General features: G+C 50.9%; 1 protein-coding gene across 1 annotated transcript in view; it reads right to left on the bottom strand.

Annotated features, from left to right (window-relative positions):
- LMX1A (LIM homeobox transcription factor 1 alpha) overlaps nucleotides 1–15,801 on the bottom strand; it is a 155,350-nt gene extending 139,549 nt beyond the window's left edge. The window contains exons 1-2 of the mRNA XM_059146562.1: nucleotides 15,620–15,801; nucleotides 13,144–13,330 (exon numbers count right to left, since the gene is read on the bottom strand). Of these exons, the coding sequence (XP_059002545.1) occupies nucleotides 13,144–13,330; nucleotides 15,620–15,695 (263 nt within the window). The 5' untranslated portion in view covers nucleotides 15,696–15,801. The remainder of the gene's footprint in view (nucleotides 1–13,143; nucleotides 13,331–15,619) is intronic.
- Between the last annotated feature and the right edge of the window lie 217 nt (nucleotides 15,802–16,018).

The raw sequence follows: 16,018 nt of genomic DNA, 5'->3' as shown, positions 1-16,018 counted from the left end.
CGGCCCCCCCTCAGGCCCATAACCCAGGGTGGCCTTGGGCAAGAAGCAAGGTGGGAAGCTGCCGTGACTCCACGAAGAGGGACAGAAGACAGACTCGCCCTCTGTTGGCCCCTGTGCCGCGGCTCAGTTCCAGCTAAGCCTCACAGATGGCCACAAAAGAACAAAGCAACTGCCGGGCTGGGAGAGAGGAGCAGGGCCAGACCCTGGGCCCGAGATGGGTCCCTGACCCTTCCCCAGGCTTCCCCTCTGTCAACTAGATGCCCCTCACTCTCCTGGATCCTCAGCCTCCCTCCTTTCCCAGAGAAACTCATCTGAGCCCTCACGGAGGCTCACGACTAGCCCGTCCTGTGACATTGTCCCCTCATGCTCGCTCCAACCCCAGAACGGCTGCGTCTTCTTCCTTCTGATCATTCTTCTGCGGTCCACCGTCTCGGAAGAGGGGGTCACATCATTCCCTCTGCTCCTTCCACTACATTTTAACCTACAAGCTATTAAAATGCCTGCCGTCCCCTCTATGATGAAACTACTCTTGAGGGACACCTTGGGTGGCTCGGTCAGTTAAGCCTCTGCCTTCAGTTCAGGTCATGATCCCAGGGTCCTGGGACTGAGATCCAGGTTGGGTTCATTGCTCAGCGGGGAGCCTGCTTCTCCCTCTGCCTGCCCCACCCCCTGCTTGTGCTCACTCTCTGTCTCTCTCTGACAAATAAATAAATAAATAAAAACAGAAAAAAAAAGAGAAAACCTACTCTTGCTAAGATTACCGATGACGGACCGCCCGTTTCAAGAGCAACTAGGCAGCCCTACTCTTGGAAAGTCCCCAGCACTGCCCTGGCTTCCAGAACCCCACTCTCCAGGGCATCCTCTCCCGTCTCCGTGCCGTCCTGCCGCAGACGGACTTCGGGAATGCAGGCGCTCCTCTCACCCTGGTAGCATCCCCTTTGGCATTCCCCTCTTCTTGTCATTTATGTGATAAAATATCCCAAAGCTTGGAGTCCCTTGGTTATGTATTACTATGGACTATTCATTAGCTTCTTAGCGTGTACCACAATTTGAAATAGGTCTTTATTTATTGGTTTATTTTCTGTCGCTTCTCCTGTGAAGCTTTTATAACAACCCCAAACAAGCCACGCATGGATCACTTTATCCATCCAACCAACAGACAACTGTCTAATCCCTACGCCGTGTCAGGTACCGGACAAGACGCTGGAGAAACAAAACACCAAACAAAAAAACGGGAAGGTCCCTGCCCTCGCAGAGTTTGTGACCTGGTGACACGGGCCAGAAAGCAACAAATAAAAATAGACTTCATAGGGGGACAAGCACTATGGAGATCAGGAGAAACATAGAGAAATGCAGAACCAAGGGACTTAAACGCGTCCTACAGGCCAGGCCTTTCTTCAGAGAAATCTTATTCTTAGGCATCTGTTTAATTTATGTCTCTAAACAGCCTCTGCTCGATTGTTAATACATCCCTGCTTCCTTTTCCTCATTTTCTACATACCTGGCACATAGAGGAATTTAATAATTCTGTTTGATGATTAGAGGAAGGAATGAGTGATTTAATTAATAAACCAACTGTTTGTAAGATTCCATTTAATTCTCAATTTGAGAAATCCGCACACAACCAGGTATAATGCATTCTAGTTACTGCTGTATTACCTGAAATCTCTAGTTTCATTACACGCCGGTTCACAGAGATTAAATTCAGACCCACAGTCCATCTCTCTAAACTTGAGCAGAACCAGGTCTACGTGAACCAAGTGTCAGCACCGGTAAATGAAAGAGTATAGTACAGGAATATTTAATTTCCTTTAAAACCAAGATTCCGGGCGCCTGGGTGGCTCAGTGGGTTAAGCCGCTGCCTTCGGCTCAGGTCATGATCTCAGGGTCCTGGGATCGAGTCCCACATCGGGCTCTCTGCTCAGCAGGGAGCCTGTTTCCTCCTCTCTCTCTCTGCCTGCCTCTCTGCCTACTTGTGATCTCTCTCTGTCAAATAAATAAATAAAATCTTAAAAAAAAAATAAATAAATAAAAAAATAAAACCAAGATTCCATTATCCCTTTTTTTTTTTGGTCCAGCCAGGTCACGGGATAAACAAGAGGGAGTCCATGGCTCTGAACCAGTGCCCGGCGGGGGATCTTCTCTCGCTGAGGCTGGGGCTCGCCTGAAAAGGCAACACAGTTCAGAAGAAGCCTTGGAAAAGGGTTATGCAAAGAATGGATGGACAGCTGCTGGCTGGTCCCAATGGAAGTTATGTTTGGGAGGCTCCAGACCTGATATTTAACAGTTCTACTGCCAAATGTGCGGAGAGCCTCCCAGAACGAGCCACCAATAGCGAACTCTGGGAGCTGGAGAGAGAGAAAAATGGATGCTTGTCTGCCTTTTGGTCATTCTTCCGGTGGGGAAGAACAGCTAAGCTAGAGGAACCTCGGGCCCCACTGTAGCTGGGTGGGACAGCAAAGGATGGCGGCAGGACGGCTCCGTGGGAGCCGAGTCTGATAACCAGGAGGGGTGGGTGTACGCTAGCAGCTCGCTCACGCGCTCTCGCTCTCTCTCTCTCTCTCTCACACACACACACACACACACACACACACACACGCACTCAGGCAATCCCCAAATCCAAAACATTTCCCTTAAAACCACGGAATATATCAACAGCTGACCGTCGGAAGGCTGCCTGCAGGCTCAAGTATCCAGCAGGTGGGGACTTGTTTTCCAAGAGCTCGTTCAACAGGACAAACAGAACTGTGACCTCACTGGGGTGTGAACACCAGAACCCAAGCAGCAGATGGTGTGATTTAGAGGAAAGGCCACTGCACCAAGAGTCTGCGGCTGGGGACAGCATCCCAGCTTCCCTCTTTATCAACAACGTGACCTTCACCTCTCTGAGCCTCCGTTGCCTCGCTATAAAAAGCAGAGGAGGGGGAAAAAAGCTCTCCCTACCTAAGTTTTAAAATTGTTGTGAGGTCCAGTAAAGAGAATACATGTGAAGCCTCCTTGAAAATGGAAAATGAAGGTGCTTGGGTGGCTCAGTCGGTTGGGCGTCTGCCTTTGGCTCAGGTCATGATCCCAGGGTTCTGGGATCCCGTCCTGCACTGGGCTCCCGGCTCAACAGGGAGTCTGCTTCTCCCTCTGCCCCTCCCTTTTTCTCCTTCTCTCTTTCCCTCTCTCACAAAAATGAAAAAATAAAATCTTTTTAAAAAAGAAAAGAAAATGGAAAAAGATACCTTTTTTTTCCCAGCATGTCCTTTTACAGTAATTCCAATAAGCCAAGCACTGACCTGCACACTTTATAAATATTAACCCAAAATGACCCTGTGAGGTTGGTACTATCATTACCCACATTTTTTTTTAAGATTATTTATTTATTTATTTGACAGACAGAGTACAAGTAGGCAGAGCAGCAGACAGAGGGAGAGGGAGAAGCAGGCTCTCTGCCGAGCAGAGAGCCCAACACAGGGCTCAAACCCAGAACCCTGGGATCATGACCTGAGCCAAAAGCAGCCGCTTAACCGACTGAGCCACCCAGGCGCCCCACTACCCCCATTTTAGAGAGAGGAGACCAGCGCTGAGAAAATAAGACCCTTGCCCACAGAAATGGCTAGTAAGTAACAGAGAAAGGATGTGATCCCAGACACCCAGTGTCCACAGTCTATGCTCTTGGCCACTACACCATGCAGAGTTATCTACATGACAGAGAATCTACATTCTCTTACTCATATCAAAAGAAGTCAACAATAACACCAACCTTGTATAGTGCTCTCTATTTTACCAAAAAGGTTTCCGTGTTCATTTCCTTACTCAAGTCTCACAATAACCCTAGAAGGTCGTCTGCATATTCCCTCATATGGATAAGGAAACTGTGGCTTGGACATCTATTCATAGTAGAACATGTGTTTCCGGTAATGGAGGGAGCTACGCAGTGCTCAAACCAGCCATACCTACCTGTCCAACCCCTTCCATCTACAGACATGGATTTTTGAAATGGAAGACACCAACCAAGAACAGAACCCAGATGAAAAGGAGCAGGTGTATAACTACTACCAGCCTTATGCATAGACAAACAGGAAAGCACCCCACGAAGTGGTATTTGCATTCTGTCCAAAATAATCTCCCATTCTAGGATCTCAGATTCTACTGTAAGGTAGTCATTCCTTTTTGACTGAACGCCCTTCAAGTTAAAAAGTCTCTTTGAAAGAACGCCACATTCTCATGTACATCACAAGAGAATTATTTCATAATATCCTGTCCAATTTGACAGATAGCTAAGACCAGGCTCCAGCCTGTACCCAAGATAATATGAAATTCACAAGATGGGGTCAGAGTACAAGATAAGCGAGAAGACAAGACTGAGCTGAGAGCTTGACAATGGGGTTATATAACTAATACTCTAGATAAATGCACAGATCCCAGGTGCATAGAGCCCCAAGGGAAACAGAGGCACAGGGACCAAGGAACACTTCTACCAAAAATGCAAGGGAAGGTCTTCTGGGATGTTCTTCCTCTTTGGGCTTCCAAAATATACCTCATGGCACTGCCACCTGGTTTTCGTCTCTGGTCTCTGAGGAGCTGTGCCTGTATCTCTGTGAAGATGGCGGCCATCACTGTCTGTGGAAGACAGGCACAAAGGAATCTGTGCTACAATGTAGGAGGGGCGGAGACAGGGGTGAGGGGAACCAGCAGCAGGGGAGGAAGCTCTCGATGGTTATGTTAAAAAGGATTTGTTCCACTGTCAAAACCAGAAAGCTCTCCCCAAGAGCCAGCTTTAGGGAAGGAAGCCTGAAATGATGGAGAGGAGGCCGGTGTATTAAGGAGGCGCCTTGGAAAAGAGGCTAAAGTGAATGGGGGGAGGGGGAGCAGCCTGGGGACAAAGGCAGGTACTGCTACAAAAACCCACTTCTGAGCTGTGATGGTCCACCACTGCCTGAGGGAAGAACAGATACCGGGCTCCGGCGTTTCTGCTGGGTCCCAGAAAGAGGGCTCCCATTCTCCAGGACAAGGACAGTCCTTTAAATCCAGGCCACTGGAGCCTTCATCCATCCGGGTTCTCCCCAGGGACTGCAAAAGAGCCCAGAGGCCACCGAGCTCCTGAAAACCATACAAGCCACATCTTCACAACCCAACTGCCCATTCCCTGCTCTGGGCTCCACCTTACCCCCCAAAGACAACAACTTACTTCTCCAGCATGGAGCCAGGAGCCCCAGGCCAATCTGGCATCGGCTCCTACTTAGGTTCAGGCTACTGGAGTGTTCGAACAAAGACATATTTGGACCCTCCTGCAGAGAGAGAGGGGACTGTTTCTGGGCCCAGAGGGAGCTGCCTTAATCTGCTGCCCAGTGAATGACAACAATGTTAAGAATGAAAATATGGTTTGGGGGGGATCATCCCCAGGAGCCCAACATTTTGGTATTTAAAGGAACTTTAATGAGCTTAAGAGGCTAATCTGGAGTTCAGGAGGGGGTGTTTTGTTTTGTTTTGTTTTCAAAAATCCTTTTAAAGGTTCCTGAGGCTCTATAGGAAGGGGGCACCAGTACGGTGAGTCAAGGCGGGGGCCCTGGTGTAGCTGAGGCGGCCTGGACGGAACCGGAACCGGTGAGAGGAAGTGGCCAGAAAGACCCCTCCCCACTGCAGCCATAGAACCCCCGGGCTCCAGAGATGAAGGAGGGAGGGTTCGTCCTGCCCGGAGAAGGGCCACGTCCAGGGAAGCAGCAAGAAGTTGAGAATGAATGGGGTATTCACATCCCATCAGGATCCCAGTCGGGTTTTTCACCAAATAACTCCTTTCGGTTTACTGGGGACAGCATCAGACTCAGGGGCTTCTCTGACACACACACCCCCCCCCTCAAAAAAATCCATCTAGAGTGGCAGGACATAAGGTGGCATCCTCAGAGGTACCCAGCACACTGAGAAGACATGCCAGTGTCCCTGGACGGTCACCCAAAGAGCAAGGGTTGGGATCGCGCAAACCCGAGGGGTGTGCCCCCTGCCAGCGACTGAGCTGAGCCGTAACTGGGGGGCCATGGGACAAGGCTCCGACCATCGCATCCAGAAGACTAGTTTCCTAGTTTCCTCCACGTAAGCAAATCAAAAGAGGACTCAGGGTCCACAAGGATGGCCTGGGAGGAAAAATGAGGCAGCTGATGAGATGGTATTTAAGTAAGATCTGATGCTGGCGAGAGTCAAGTTACTAGAATTCCACAGGGCATAGGGGAGTGAGGGGGAGTGAGGGGGAGGCAGAACGGCCCGGGCCAGATGTGAGCCCCAGATAGAGCATGTGGTCCACTCCCAGCAAGGCGAGACGCTGAAGGTATCTGTTATATGCCCGGAGATTAACTGGGCCTGTCAGGCACGGTAGGCCGACCGGCCATGGCCAGACCTCCACCAGGGCTGGTCCGTTACGGGACACTAATGATCAAACACCAGTCTGATAGGGTGAGGCGACCTGGGAGTCAGAACGGCCGGACATCTGCACTGTTGTCTAAAACCGGGACGCCCAAACTGGAAGCTGGCAAGGCTGGGGGACACCAGACTCCTCCATGGAGTTTCAGGCCCTTTTGTATTTTTTGTTGCTGTGACATTACGGCACACGAACGGGGAACCTGGCAAAGGCTTCCTTCCATTCTGGCTAATCCCAACCTGGCGGCCGGTGACAGGCCCCACTGAGGACTCAGCTGCCTCGGTTCCCCGGTGGAGAAGAACAGCCCAGAGGCAGGCTTCAAAGGTCTTTTTTTTTTTTTTTTTTTTTTTTTTTGACTATCCAGCTGGGGCTATCTGTGATGGGACCAGGTCTACACACAAGGTGAGAACCCACCGAGGCCGGCAGTTTCGTTCCTTCCATAAAGTCTTGGCTAATGCTGCGGTGTTTCTGCCACATTCCAGTCCGATCTGCCATATAATGCCAAAAGAAACGTAATCCCCATCCTAAGTCTCCTTTTATTTATTTTCAGTAGTGTGAAAACAAACATGTAGCAAGAGGACAGTGTTTACACCTCCTTTTTACCCGGTACAGCTCTAATCCTACTGCTAATTAATACCAGGGCCCGCAGCAATTTTATTAATTTCGTCTTGGTTAAAAATATAGAGACAGATAATTGGGCTTGACTAAAATAACAATGTGACATTTGGAAGGTGTTGCCTTCGTTTCAGGAAGGCGGGTGGCCATGTATCATCGAAAACATGACAAAGAGGCCCAAAGCCGCCGCTGACACTGGTCAGCAATGACATAACTAGTTCTAATTGCGATAAACGGACTAAAACGTCCCACGTCTTGCTAACCAAGAACTACGCAGATGATGGAAATCCCCAGCTGGTCTTCCTGTAGGTTCCAGTAAAACAGGGCACACAGGAGAGAAGGGCCTGGAGTCCCCTGTCCCCTAGTATTATTTCCTTCAGAAACCTTTCTTCACTTTGCCCCTAAAATCACCAACTTTCCCACAGCAAAGCTACACAGGGGCTGGTAACAATATTGTCCCACAAGTCACTACGGGACTTTCAGAAAAACACAGTGTTCCTAGGGGGCAGCCTTAGGCCTGTTGGAAAGAGGACAGGACCCTCCAGGACAGGGACCCCGCTGTTCTGTGCAGAGGCTGAGAGAGGCACACCCCACACCCTGGGGTCCCCCAGACTTCCAGATCTCAGCCCACAAATGGCTTACCAAGAACTCCCCTCTGAAGATGCGAAAGGACATTGGAAAATCCACATCAGAAAGATGTTTAAAAAAAAAAAGAAAATTGAAAAGCCCTCAAATAGGGCTAAAGGTTCACAGTTATGGCAGAAATTATTTTTAAATCTTTCCAAGTGGTTGCACATTCCGCCCCTGCCCCGTCATCGTTCATTCCCTAATGTTGTACAACTGTGTTTCACACTCGAGTGGGCAGGATTCAATATGGGTTATTTTGAACATGATGGGATTCGACAATGACGTGCTGTACGGGCGTTGGCTCGAAGAGGCTTTACTAAATTTCTGATAATATAACGAGTATTTTAAATCCTTGTCTCTAGTCTTGCTCCGAAAGGCTATGACCCACAATTTCTCCCACCGTCAAGAATAATGAGCTGATAATTTAGGAAACGGAGTTGTTCTCATGAGAGGAAGATTACCTGCTCAGGACCTCCAAACTACTTTTTTTCCAGAATTAGAAAGCAGTGGCGACGGAGGCCTCCGTAAAACCGGTAACGGCATTTGGGTGAATACAAAAGTTATAAACGAGAAAAAATGAAACCGAAAGGCAGGACAAACGAAGAGCTTTGAGAAGAGCTCGGAAATCTGAAAGCAAAAGCAACTCCTTAGCTAGCGGGATGACCGAAGTCCCAAGACTCTGTCGTATGTACAACTGGCCTGGATAAAGAACTTTTTATGATGTGCTCCACTTATGCAAGGATCAAAAGAATCCCACGATGTTCGTACACAATTCCCAGAATACTATTAATATCTACTCGGGCTGTCTAATTTTATTTCAAGAGTTTAAGTCTTAGATTCCAAGGAAGTCCTACCCAGGGACCAATCCATATAAAAAGAGAAAACACCTCTGAGCAAGGACTGTTTCCAATCACCCTCCAAGTAAAAAAAGAGATTACTTGGCCTGTACCAACACCCAGCCACGGCCCGTGGACCGGGCTGATCCTTAGCTAAACCCCCCTGCAATCTAATGCAGACATCAATTTATTACCTAGCTGTGTTTGAGTTTTATATTCCTTACATTTTATTATGCCAGGAGTGGGGCCAACAGAAGATAAAATACAGCAAAAATCTACAACCGCCTCTATAATTTCATCTGTGGGCTCCCTTCTAGGAGTAACTGCATACCCAGTTTTGATCTGCGAGTAACGTCACAGTAATAAAACCAAACTAATTCTTCTCCCTACACACACACACATACACGCACACACGCGCACACACACATCCTACGCTACCTTGATAAAAATGCAGAATTAGTCCCATCACTGGTCCTAAGAGAGATCATTACCCAGGCCATTTTCTCTGAAGGGCTGCCCGCCAATCAGCAGGGTGAAGGCAAGACAGAGAAAGTTCTGAATGTGCTACCTGCTTTGCCCCCATTTTAGTCCCTGTCTTTGGAAAATTGGTCTGCTCCAAGAGAAAGGGGAGAAAACACAGACCTGCGGCCCTCTGAGGCAAGGTCTCCCAAGGCCTGGGATCTGCTGACATGTGGGGAGTTGCGATGTTATGAGAACAGCCCCGATGACAGCAGCGCTATTCCACTCTGCTCCTAGGATGTCCAGAACAATCTAAGGGACCGTGATAAACTTCGTATGTGAGAGGAGAAGGCCCGGGGCTGACGCACCGAGCTGCCAGGCACATGAAAGAAACAATAAAAACTTGATTTCAATGTGGGATCCTTTCCAGAAAGCTTAATTATCTATTGTATTACCACATTCCCATTATTCAGCAGCCTTTTCTGTCTCCAGCTGAAGTCCGACTACAGTATTTGTTTGGAACAAATTCAGGAAAAACTCCAAACTACCCAGATCACAGAGGACTCAGTGAAATAGGGAACAGCAGTTATATAAATAGAAGCCCCCTGGGCTGGAAAATATCTGGGTCGTCTGCTAACTTTCAGGCACGCTGAAAACAGGGGAATCCAGTTTCTAAATACCCATACCTATAGCTCCCTCCTGTTTTAAATCCCTGGGTACAGCTTCAGCAATTCTGGAAACGTATCATCCCACCTAACCAGTGATTTTACTTTGATGACCTGTCACGCTCCAAAAAGATCACCTCCAGCTCTTAATTTCTGCGGACACTCATAAATCACTGTTCGGCGCTCTGGCCTTAAATGCTTATTTGTTTTGGATGATCGGAAGATAAATGGCTCCTAAGGGTGTCATAGTGTATGAGACAAATATTTAACAAAACATCCCAAAGTCTGAAATGAATGGCTGTGTCTCAGATGCCAGTGTCCATTCCATTTTTTTTTAAATTAGACAAATTTGGTGTTTGACACCAAGGAGGTGTCACCACTAGCTGATAGAGTAGGATTTGGACTGTTTAGCTGGTCACCTGACACCGGGGACAAGCAGCTAATAATTCAAATGCAAAACCGCCCACAGCCAGAAAAGCACCTACCAATGGCTAAAACAAATACAATGAACTCGCTTTGTTCATACTGCGTTCCTGCCCTTCCCCGAAGACTGCAACTTAGTTGTGTGCTCTTTCATGCCGACTTGTAACTCGGCGAATCAGGAGAGCCAAGCGGGCCTGACCTGCCTCTGTCTTCACCACCGGCTTCCTCATTCACACCCACGCCTCCGGCTCTTTAACTTGGGTGGGCCTCAGACTTTAAAAAGATCCACCCAAAAGGTCAAAATTATTTTTAAATAATCGATTCGTGCAAGAGGGAAAAAAATTGCTCTCTGTGACTGTCTCAAGGTATCAGCAACTGAAAAGGTCCCTCTAGACGACAACGATCCGCTCATTCCCGAGGGGTCCCAGGCGATGCCCATTCCTGTGCTTAGAGGAGGCTGCTGAGAAATCCCTGGTAGCTGGGACAATGCCAAAGGCCAAGGGGCTGGGTGGCAAGCCCCCTGAGGGCAGCTGGGACTTGGTCTCACAGCCTCTCCTCACCCAGCCCCCTCCCTGCCTCGGACAGAGCCGCTTGATGATAACAGCCGCTGAAAGAAGGGATTTGTCTGGAGCCTAATTTTTGAAACAAACAACCACAGCAACCACCATGCATGTCGATGTCCTGAAGATGATCAGATATATTAAAACCCCATTTTGTTGGGAAAAGAATGAGGTTGGGATGGGGAACAGAGGAGAAGCTTTAAAACAAAACAAAACAAAACCAAAAACGGACGGGTTGGGTGCAGACCTGTGCCGACGGGGTGCCATGAGCTTAAAGAGCACAGGCAACTCCATTTTGGACCTGTGTTTCCGAAATAGTTGTTAAAATTAAAATTAAAATTCCTCGTTGTGACAGCAACACCTCCCCGAACAATGCGGCTCACGTTCTTCTCTACAAAACCTTCTCGGTTCTGGCCAACAGCTGGCAAGTTGATCCCTGCAATTTTCCCTCTGCAGAAATAGCTGTGATCACGGAGAACTGACCTTAGTGGGCTCCTAATAAGCAAAAACCCGCGCCAAACCTGGGGGGCTGAGACGGAGGGTCATTGTTGTGTTAAGTACTTTACAACAACTGTTTCTTCCCCTCTTGACACAGCCTGACTTCCTTAAAGAAGATCTGACTGGCCAGACAGCTGTGTTGACCCTTAAGCCTTCTTTGATTCGTGATTTTTTTTTTTTTTTTTTTTTAACAAACAGAATAGAAATTCACAATCCAAATCCTTTCCTAAGCTCCAATACTTTTGAATTCGCTAGTGTTGTGCCTGAAGGATGTGGACATTTCGGTAATCTATAAGCAGAAAGATAAAGATTGGGTCTACACATTCCCAAAACCTTCAGATGAAAAGCAAAATGGGGAGGGGAGAGAATGCGAGAGACAACCAGAAGCTTTATGCAGAGGTGATAACCTGAAGTTCTGTGGGCAAAATCTGCTTAATGCCCCAAAAATTGCACTTTTCCCTCAGACACTGTGGCAACAAACAGACAACCAAGAACAGATACGGGCATGTCTTCTTTAAAAAATGTTAATCATAATTATCACTTTGCAAAGTGGCCTTGTGTTTTCGTTTCTTTATTCATTTCTGTATCGCCCAACACTTCCCAAACAGAACAAGTATTCCTTTTAGTGCTAAAAATGTGAAGTGATCTTTTCAAAATGCCCGGTACCCCTTCCGCAGGAGGGTTAAAGTCAAGCAGAGGATGGCAAAGCAGCCCTGGGAAGCAGAAAAAAAAATTGTGTGTCTGAGGTCACTGGGTATAAACGCTTTGCCAGTCTTCAGTAAACCTCACAGCCCAGGCAACACTGGAAGGAAGATATTTCTGTTCTCTCTCTGTTGTTGTTGTGGTTACATGGAGAGTTGCACACACCCCTTGTCTGTGTTTTCAATAACGTGATAGGAACAGCTTTTCCTGCGCCCCGCCCCGCCCTTGATTATCTTCGCGCACAGTTGTCTCTTATTCACCAGTAACAAATGCCGAATTCTCCTGCGCGGGCACGCGTGTCCACTGGGCCACACACACCAGCCCGAGTGTGCAAAAAGCGAGGCCTGCGTTTCAGCCGCTTTTCTCTCCTTCAGTACCATGCACAGCTTTGCGAAGTCAGTGTCCCCACTGACTAGCCGTCTGGACAGGGAAAAGCAGGTCCCTCTCCATGGACCCACCAAGCAGCTCCGGGCCTGCCTGGCGAGAACCAGGAAATCCCTCTAACTCCCACTCCCGGCTGCGTCCAGGCTTTAGGCATTACAGAAACCTAGGTTCCAAATAATCTACTTTCTTAGATACCTGCCGCCTAGTTCTCCAAACACACCCGCACGGTCAGGTCGGCAGGAGAGAAGTGCATCCCGCGCAAGGCTGCACGACACACCCACGCGGGAATTCGGGGTGGGGGTGGGGAAGTGTGCGGTGCAGGAGGGAGCCTCAGATCAGGCCCCTGCGCCCCAGGGTTTTCTAGAAACGGGACGGGGGTCGCGGACTGAGAGAGAAAAGGCAAACAGGGTGCGCGGAGCTCGGAGGGGCAGCCGCGCCGTTTCTGAGCCCAGTCTATCGCGACGCCAGGGGACAAAGCCGCACGGGCACCGCGCACAGGGGACGGAAGCCGCGGGAGCAGAAAGCTGGCGGCTCGCTCCGAGCGCCACCGTGGCGCAGACACGTGGCTGAGACGGAGCGGGAACCCCGCGCGCAGATGTGGGCCACTGGCAGCCCGCGCGGCACCCCAGGGAAGGGGAGAACCGGGACCCAGCCGGCCGGACGGGGTCGAAGCCCTCACACAGGTGTGTCCTCCGGGAAGCGCGCGGTGGGAGTACAGGAGCCCGGGGAGGGGACTGCGCACCGGGGAGCACACGGCGGAGGGAGCCGGCGCTTGCGCCCCTGCGGCCCGGGCGGTGGCAGCGCGCCCCGCTCGGGTCTCCCCGGCCCCGGGGGAGGGCAACCCGCAACAACCTGGCGGTGAATCGGCGTCGTGCGTTTCTGGGCTAGAGGGTGCCTCCGCGCCTTCCGGAAGCGGATGGGGGTAAAGGAGGAGCGAGTGGGCTAGGGGGGTGCGCTCCGGCGACGCGATCACTTACTTCTCGTAGTCGTACTTGCAGTAGAGCTTCTTGTCCCGGTAGAAGCAGGTGGTCTCCAGGGGCTCTTTGCAGGAGGCGCACTGCACGCACTGCTCATGCCAGAAGCTGTCGTTGAGCCGCAGCAGAAACCTGTCCGAGATGACCCGTTGACAGCCCTCGCAGACAGACTTGGGGCTCACCGCTCTGCCTACAGCAGCAATAGACGTTCTCGAGTCAATCGCGCCGGCCCAGCATCCCGGCCAAACCCGGCCGGGACTCGCTCCGATCCCTCCCCGCCCGCGGATTTCCCCCGCGCCCCCCACCCCGGGAAGCCCTCCGCTCATCAACCAAACCGAGCTTTAGAGAACAGAGAAGAATTAAACCAGGTGTTGTTTCTAACAAACAGCAACTCTACGGGAAGGTTTAAATTCTACCGGGGGAGGGGACAGAAATCAGTAACAAGGGGACTTAATTATCAAACCTATCCAGGTATTTGCGCAAACGTGCGCACAACTAGCAAAATCAGACGACAAATAAATCTGCGCTCCGGGATTTATCATGTAAGCCTTAAGTCACTCACTGCGCTTGTCTCTTTTGACTATTAGGAAAACCGTGAGTCTATAAAAAGAATGTGGGGGCACTTGTTTTGTTTTGTTTTTTCTTTTGCTATAATGCGATTCTGTTGTATTTTTGAGGGAAAACTTTGAAATTTTTATTTTTCTCCTAAAAAGTCTCAGACGTACAGAAAAATACCATCTTGCTCCAGGCAAACTCGGTATTGTTCAAAGCAATGCACGCCAAAGTGCTGTACCTTGGCTGGAGTACAAGTTGCGGGTGGGTTTACACGTTTAATATTATGTGTATATATGTATGTAGACATATACATAATTAAGAAGCATCAAAATAAGAGGGGTAAAAAAGGAAAGAAGCGGGGCGCCGAGATGCGGCGGGAGTTCCCGGAACCCCGCATGCTCAGCCACCGCGCGTTCGAGCAACACCCACCCCAAACCCACTCCACGCAAACAGGGAATGCTCTCTACCTTACCCCTCGGACTTTGTCTGTTTTGCTCCTTTATTTTGCTGGCGGAGAGGATGCCCTTTTTTAGGATGTGGGAACGCTTGGCCGCCTTTGTCGGCACATTTCACAGCTATTTAAAGAAGGCCTTGTCCCCTGATAACAATACTCTTGCGCGTGGTGGCCCAAAGGGCCTGATCCTTCCCCACTTCCTTGCTACACTCCTGTCGCTTTTTCCCTTGGGGGATCCTGTCACCAGCTCCTGAGTGGGGCCAGTCGCCTTGAGGCACACAGGGAGGGCTAAGAAAAGTAGCGAGATAGTTCTTAATAGTAAGATTCTCTGTTCTGCCCTGTCTCGGCGTTCAGGGCCAGGACCCGGGCATTGGGAGTCGCCCGGAGCCGCGCGGAGCGCACACTGCGGGCCGAGACGCCTGCCGTAGCCTCAGGGTCGCGTGCGTTCCGTGCCAGGGCAATGCCAGCTCTGGCCCCCCGCGCTCTTCCGACGCTGCACGGAGTCGAGAAGTTTCCCAAATAGGGGTTGAAAGGGGGGAACGCAGTGCGCGTGATTTCGCTTCATCTGGGGAGCAGGGGGGAATTCCTCTCCGGCTATGGTTTCTCCAGCCAGACTGTCTCATCGCCTTCACCCCACTCTAGCGGTTCCGAAGGACCGAAAGAGGCAAGAGGTTTAAATGACAAAACGAAAATCTCCACACACACCTCCCCCCCCCGCTAAAATATGAAAGCACCCGCTGCCCACAATTTAAAAGCACCAAAGTATTCGGGGTGGCAGGTGGGGTTGAGAATCCTCAGATGAGATGATGATCCTCATCACCTCAGATGAGCGAGCCCCGCGCGTGTGGACACCCTTTCGAGGCCCTTGGCTAGCGGCTCCTCCGTGGTCGCTGCAAAGGGATTGGGGAGGCTGAGGGGAACCCGCCCGCCTCGAAGTCCCGCTCCAGTTAATTAAAACGGAAGCGAGGGCCCTGCGGTGCGGGCTAATCCCCGCGCTGCGCTGCCCACCGGCCCGGAAAAGCCCTTCGGCCGTGCCCGAGGCTGAGATTGGACCTGGAGTTGGAGGGGACGAAGAGCCGCTTCGAACTTGGGCGCCTTTAGGTTTCCTATGCTCGCCCCTAGGCCGCCGAGAAGCCGGCGGCATTTACGAGATGTCGATCAGCTCCGTGATTAAAAATCCAGCCCCGAGTATTTTTAATCACTTGCCACTCAGACCCCGCGAGCAATCTCGCCCGCCCCTCGCGGCTTTGGGGAATTCGGTGCCCGGCGCGTGAAACCTGGGGCGGCTTGTCGGCTCGGGGTAGGAAGGACCCACGGGGACTGACGGACAGACGGAGCGTGGGCTCAAACCGAGTGCAGTAGGCAGGGCGCTGGCTCCCTTACTGCCGAACGGGTCCCGGAGGGCTGGGCTGCAGAACTGGGGTCTGCTGGAAGGAGGGTGCGCCTGGGGCGCACGGCCTGAACACTTACCCAGCAGCGAGGAGAAGGACGCCGAAGTCTCGATGGCGCTCTGGAAGTTCTCCTCCATCTTCAGGCCGTCCAGCATGTTGGGACCGGGCCGGGAGGACCTGCAGAGGGAGAGGAAGCGATGCTTCTGGGGTCCGTGCCCTCTGGGACCGGGAGCCCGCAGCCGCCACACTTCTGGGAAAGGACGGAGGGAGTGTCCAGGGTCACTAGAACGAGAAGGGAGGGGAGAGTCCAGCCAAGAGAAACGTGGGGTGGGAGGAGAGAGAGGAGCCACCGCGAACTGCTCCGACTGATCTGATTTCACTTGAAGTCAACGCGTTTTGTACTCAGACCTCCGCCCCCTAACTGCGCTTCTCCTTCTCTTGCCCCCCCCACCCCCCGCCACACACACCCCCTCACCCC

Source organism: Mustela lutreola, chromosome 14, assembly GCF_030435805.1.
Source record: "Mustela lutreola isolate mMusLut2 chromosome 14, mMusLut2.pri, whole genome shotgun sequence".
NCBI lineage: Eukaryota > Metazoa > Chordata > Mammalia > Carnivora > Mustelidae > Mustela > Mustela lutreola.
The sequence above is the reverse complement of the archived record's forward strand: the minus strand, read 5'-3'. Positions and strand labels throughout refer to the sequence as shown.